At 34.7% G+C, this 6,000-nt stretch overlaps 2 protein-coding genes and 1 long non-coding RNA gene across 5 annotated transcripts in view; 2 read left to right on the plus strand and 1 right to left on the minus strand.

Moving 5' to 3' along the window:
• Nucleotides 1-408: 408 nt before the first annotated feature.
• LOC124440237 lies at nucleotides 409-1,598 on the plus strand. The gene is made up of 2 exons (XR_006946621.1): nucleotides 409-1,052; nucleotides 1,220-1,598. It is a non-coding gene; the product is annotated as an uncharacterized LOC124440237 (long non-coding RNA).
• A 604-nt stretch (nucleotides 1,599-2,202) lies between these two features.
• Nucleotides 2,203-4,964, minus strand: LOC124440225. 3 transcript variants are annotated; one of them, XR_006946613.1, is made up of 6 exons: nucleotides 4,065-4,080; nucleotides 3,924-3,985; nucleotides 3,631-3,834; nucleotides 3,034-3,517; nucleotides 2,715-2,850; nucleotides 2,203-2,618 (listed from the first exon to the last, which is right to left on the minus strand). XR_006946613.1 is itself a non-coding variant. In XM_046990550.1 (2 exons), exons 1-2 carry the CDS (start codon nucleotides 4,696-4,698, stop codon nucleotides 3,671-3,673), a joined length of 798 nt encoding a protein of 265 aa, XP_046846506.1. In that variant the 5' UTR covers nucleotides 4,699-4,964; the 3' UTR covers nucleotides 3,532-3,670. The 3 variants fall into 3 exon arrangements, 1 of the variants encoding a protein (XP_046846506.1); XR_006946614.1 differs by lacking the exons at nucleotides 3,924-3,985; nucleotides 4,065-4,080 and having other exon boundaries at nucleotides 2,203-2,435; nucleotides 3,631-3,917; XM_046990550.1 differs by lacking the exons at nucleotides 2,203-2,618; nucleotides 2,715-2,850; nucleotides 3,034-3,517; nucleotides 3,924-3,985 and having other exon boundaries at nucleotides 3,532-3,834; nucleotides 4,065-4,964.
• Nucleotides 4,965-5,825: 861 nt separating this feature from the next.
• Nucleotides 5,826-6,000, plus strand: part of LOC124440215 (integrin alpha-8-like) — a 45,580-nt gene continuing 45,405 nt past the window's right edge. Inside the window, exon 1 of the mRNA XM_046990539.1 lies at nucleotides 5,826-6,000. This exon is cut by the window's right edge and continues 120 nt beyond it. Within this exon, the coding sequence (XP_046846495.1) occupies nucleotides 5,900-6,000 (101 nt within the window). The 5' untranslated portion in view covers nucleotides 5,826-5,899.

Below are 6,000 nucleotides of genomic sequence, written 5' to 3' on the forward strand. Positions count from 1 at the left end.
CAGAGTCGAAATTTTAATATGGCTTTGAAGGGATTACTGACCCTCAACTCAAACTGTTAAAATGTTACATGACAAAGATTTAATTTGCAGGGAAAATTGAAAAACGATGTAATTGGATAGATTAAAACAGTTATCCAAATTAAGTGAATTTTATTTGACACAATAATAGTTTTTGGAAAAATTGATTGTGAATTCAGTTTTGGTGAAAAGCTTTGCCTGAACAACTGTTTGGCCTGCACCTGCCTTTGGGTCTGTCGCAATTCTGTAGGATGTTTCGTATTCTTATTTTTTGCAGAGCATTTAATTCCTCCCATATCCACCGCTTTCTAACAAAAAGTTCAAGTTTCGCCCCTACCAGTGCTAATCATAGATCGAAATTTGCGAGTTGTTCAGTAAATTTAAATGTATTCTTTAGCAATTATAAGCTCATGAAATTTTCTTAACCAAAAATTTTCAGAAAAGCACGAAGGTTTACTTCTAACATGAAACTTCCAAGATTTTAGCATAAATGTGAAAAAACCACCAAGTCACAATTATATGGGCGGGATATGCTGATTAAACAGTTTTGCATCGTCCGTAAGTCTAGCGAGTACTTCCGATGACGTTCGATATCCGCCACACCTTCTATTTCATGCCCAATATCAGTATACATAACTCAAATTCACTCGAACACTCATAATCTTAAAAGCAAACGAGCGAAGTGTATCATGTTGCAGTGACTTTATTTCAAATTCTAATCAATTTATGCGTGTTATAAGTTGTCAATCGATTCAAATGTCTGTGTTACACATATTACTTATATTTGGTTTTTTTAAAGTTTGCTTATGTTATAAACACAGAATATATACTTTACAGAAGTACCACTCTTGAGTTAACTTGTCGCTAATTTTTTATGCGCATGCTCCAATTCCGCCATCTTCTTGGCCAGTCAACAGCTGGCAGCGGTATATAAAACTATATGGTAAGATGCGAAGTGGAGACTGGAAAACGTCGATTTTTTTCAATTGAGGCTGTTCAATCTGATGCGTAATTCATAAAATAGCAAAAGCAAGGTATGTTTTAACTTTTCTGAAAGTTTTAAGGAATCTCAGTCGTACTTTATGCCGACTCATCGTCATCGCATGTTCGATTTGGTCAAACGATCACACTATGAATCTTTATGACACCATACGACTGAACTTTGATGATTGAACTACAGAACATTTATTTGGTGTTTCAGGATATTTTTCTGTGTTATTTAAGAAGAAAACATCCAGGAATATCTGCCAATTTAAAGCTGCACTGTTTATACGATACCATTAAGACCAATATATTACTATAAATTCTATATAGTTATAGTTTTATTGAACATGTAATTAACATTTTATCAGTGGTTAGGTAGATAAATATACGATATATTAATCTTGTAAATGATCATATACCATTATAATGTATCTGAGAAATAGTGAATTGCATAAGAGCATACACACTGGCTGAACTGAAGTTTTGTACTGTTGTTTAAATTTTGGTCAATTACAAAGACAGACATGAGCTAATTGAATGATAAGATAATTTATTACTTACCTTTGGTATACAAATAAATCTTAGTTGGACTAAAACAACTTTGACCATGACAAATGGCATCTATGCTGTGTGTTGTAGCAATAGTTGGTAGTTGAGTAATGTATTCTTGCAGTAAATCTCATAGACCAAATTTCCACTATTTATTTTATTTTAATAGAATCCTTCTGCTGTAGTTTTTACTAGAAATAAATATAAACTGTATGGCTGAACTGTCCTGAGAATTAAAAGCAATGATCTTTAATTTTGTGAATTGTCTTGAAAACCTATGCTCATATTTTATTTTCCTTGTAAACTCAAACAATACTCAACATTGCTCAATTGATGATTGTATATGCTTTATCTGTAATAGTAGTTTGTTCCTACAGTTTGTTCCTAAATATGATAATTCAAAGTGGAAGTGGTATATGGAAAACACAATTTACAAGTACTTCTTGCAAACTTTACATAACATCAGCTGTGGATTCAAACATTAATTAATGTCTGTTACATGATAGCAACTACTATCATGTAATATCATTATTATATCATATTATAATTTCATATATTACTGCACAATTCTTCATATTATAATTTCATATATTACGGCACAATTCTGCAAAGCTGACTCAAGCATTCCTGTTTTGATTTTTCCACCTAAAAACACAAAAACTGACGATGTTGAGACAAGGGATTACAAGGAAAAGGAGGTTGGTGACAATTTAATGAAAGAGAATCCAATTGCTTATGTAGCTGGATACTTACTCCAGAAATATTTTGAAAAGCACAAGTGTTCCATATGTGAGTCAGTTATGGTCACAGACCAACTTGATGATAGCAGAAATCTGCTTTGCTACTTCAAGGCATATGAGTCAGACAAGAGCTTTGGCGGTCTCCTTGCACCAAAAGTAGCATTTTATGAATATATCACCAAAATTGAAGACATATTTGTCACAGAATTCTCCACTTATACAAAAAGTGTAGGTATTTTGAAAAAGATCCTTCAGCAGCTACAAAAAGCTCCAATCCCATTTGAACAGTGCTCGCATTTTTCAATTGATTATCTCCTCAAACTCTTTCTAAGAATGAGGATTTATTATGCCATCAAGTTTGCGAATCGTAATCTATCAGCCGCCAAGTTGAAAAAAAATATAAAGTACGTAAAAGTGACTCACCTTTAGAAGGAAAATAAATGAACCCGCATACACCTCGGATGAATCAAATGAAAGTGACCGTCAAGATTCAACGCTTTTTCAATACATTATGATGCAGGTCATCTGAACTTCTAAACTGCATCAAAGTGCCAAACCACTGTAAGTAAAAAATTCCAAGAGATTTCAAACTTAATGTCATTAACGAGGCAAAATAAGAAAAATTCTATTGACTGCAGTTTACAAAGCTGAGGAGCGGTCACAGTCACAGAACGAAATGTAAGATTTCGAGCTTTACAACACGTTTAATTACGTTGTAAAAAAAGAAAGACATAGAATATACCTCAAATTTTGTCAAACTCTCGCTAGGAACAAATCTACGACCTTATTGAAGAGATACAGGCAAATATTTGTACTTCTCTTTACAATCCTTATATTGTTTGTCAGAAATTGACTGGCTAGGAAGATGGCGGCCGAGATGCGCGAAGCAGCATATACCATGCACGATATATTTTTTGGCTAAACAGTATAAAAGTTTGTGATGCATTACGTAACTAGTGGGTACATTAGGGAAGTTTTTTTCCAAATATTGCACATGCTGTTCGCAGAATGCCTTTGCATGCTGAGGCGACTCAGTGCATACATTGGGATAATTCAGCAATGGAATACCTACAAAATTCTGAAAACAATTTCATATAATATTATTAAGTTACGAAAAGCAAAGGAGTAATTTTATATAAAACTAAGATAAGTACCTTTCTACGCATCATGCAATGAGGAAACATTAATTTCCATATTCCATCGGCAACCCATAGCCTTCCCACATCCTATAAGTTTGATTACGAAAATATCTTAGCCTGATGAGAATCACAGCTATTTTCCAATAGAATATATTTGTAGCTTTTAAACTAATTTTAAAATACAATTGCATCTAACTTACCGCGCTCTTTGCAAGTATCAGAACAATTATCTGATATATGCTAGTACAAACTTCTCGCCCTAATTTTGTCGATTTGTTCTAGAACCCTAGAAGAGTCCCCATCTTCTTTAAGCAAACCAAAAAAGTCCAGTTGCCCCAATTCCCTCAACTCATTCTCCATCTCGCCGACCCAAAATGAAGCAGCAACTTGTTTCTCTCCAAAATCTTTATATAAAACGCAAATAATGCTTACCATCAAAAACTGTAACAACGTGATAACAGTAATACAGATCTACAACATATCTTTCTCTTACTGCCACTGTATACTTCATTAAACGCTTCAGAAAAACCGTTAAATGATACCCACGAATGACAACTATAGAAAACATGTTTCATTTGTAAAATCTACTTGCTATTTTAACATTAATTAATCAAGTGATTATATTGTAACTTACGCGAGTGACAATTGCCACTGAAGCAAAGTTGAATCAACAAAACAGAGATCCGTAGCCTCGTCATTTTTCTTTGTTCGGGATATAACATCCAGCCATCTTTCCCATTACCGTACTTGGAATATCCATAAAGCAAATTACAGCGATTGCATCTAAGCGAAACTTTCACTCCATCAGTAGTTCCAGAAAGATCGTGTACCTGAACTTTTACTGGCTTATTGTACCTCACAAGATCATGGTTGCACTTAATACATTTGGAGCATGGAGGTGTAAATACATGCAACTTCCTATCGGTTGTACTAGGAACTTTTAATTTAGAAGCGGACTGTAAAAGAACATTTACATCTTCTTCTTCTAAATTGGGACATACCAAAGCCAACACTTCTTTACGTACATTCACGGGGAGTACAAGCAAAGAAGACGCAACATTGGCAATAGAGCACACAAGTGACAACCCATATTTCAAAACAAGAACAAACAGAATTACATCAGCATTTAGATCATTGCAGACTTTCAAATTAATAGATTGGATATCACTTAATATCCTCGACCCCACATATTCTTGATGTAGTTCCTTGTTGACATCTTTTCGCAAATCGTCAACCGATTGACAATTGTTACGCCTGCGCTTCGACATATTTTCAGCTTTTCCTAGTCAGAAATGATTTCGGCTTTCCCCAGTCAGAAGTCATGGGAAATACTATTATTATGCATATTAAGCAATCTCGATTGCAATTGGCTAAGAACCTACCTACACTGCTATAGGTGACATATCATATAATTGTCCATGCAAAATTGTAAATAAAAAAGTATAATGGCAGACTCTTGCTCGATATTTGCAAGCGTTTTGCAAACTTTTTTCGCTCGAATTATTGAGTATTAAGACGTAAAAATAAACGGAATGGGTTAAATTGTCAGGGAGGAGAGTTTTCATCGAGTTTTTTCGGGAGAAAGACGAATGCGACACTGCGGACATTACGTCATTCGAGTGTGATAGTGTGATGTCGTGTGATGCATCACATCAGTGTTGCCAGATGGGCGGTTTTCCCGCCCAATTGGGCTGGTTTATAAGCCTGTTTGCGGGAAATTTTGGGAGGTTGCGGGTTGCGGGTTTTTGGGCTGGGAATAACTTTTTGCGCGATTTTTTAGGCTGGAAAAAATTTTGATGATCTAGCTTCCACGTGTTTTTGTTTTTGTCGTGGTAAACAGCAATTGCGCTAATATTGTAGTGAAGTACATAACGTGCGTATATTATTCATCTAGATTTATGTATTAGCAATAGAGGAAATAGCCAATCCTACACTTTCTCAAAAGCGCTACTTAAACTTACGCACTTTACTTTATAATTACGTAAAACTACTCAAATTTCAAGTACATTATCCGCCTTGTAATAACTGCACCTTGTTTAGCCAAATATATAAAAAGCCTGTGAATAAATTGTAAAAGATAGAATACTCACGACTGTTGTAAATAACTTCTTCGCTAGTGAATAAAACTTGGGCTACCTTTTACTTGTTTTGATGCAAATTTGGGCTATTTCTTGCAAAATATAATTGGGCTTTTTTTGGGCTACTTTTAAAGGTAGCTCGGGCGGGTTTGCAGGCTACCCATCTGGCAACACTGATCACAATATTGCTAGCCAAAGTAGCAAAAAATATATCCCGCATCAGATGAAGCAGCATGCGCGGCCCCAAAAACATCAAAGGCTCCGACAAGAGTGGTCCTTCTGTATTGTATATATTCTGTGACTCAAATTCACTCGAACACTCATAATCTTAAAAGCAAACGAGCGAAGTGTATCATGTTGCAGTGACTTTATTTCAAATTCTAATCAATATATGCGTGTTATAAGTTGTCAATCGATTCAAATGTCTGTTTTAAACGTATTATATATATTTGGTTTTTTTACACTTTGCTTATGTTATAAAATTGAGCAAAT

This window comes from Xenia sp. Carnegie-2017, unplaced genomic scaffold, assembly GCF_021976095.1.
Source record: "Xenia sp. Carnegie-2017 unplaced genomic scaffold, XeniaSp_v1 HiC_scaffold_2, whole genome shotgun sequence".
Taxonomy (NCBI): Eukaryota; Metazoa; Cnidaria; class Anthozoa; order Malacalcyonacea; family Xeniidae; genus Xenia; species Xenia sp. Carnegie-2017.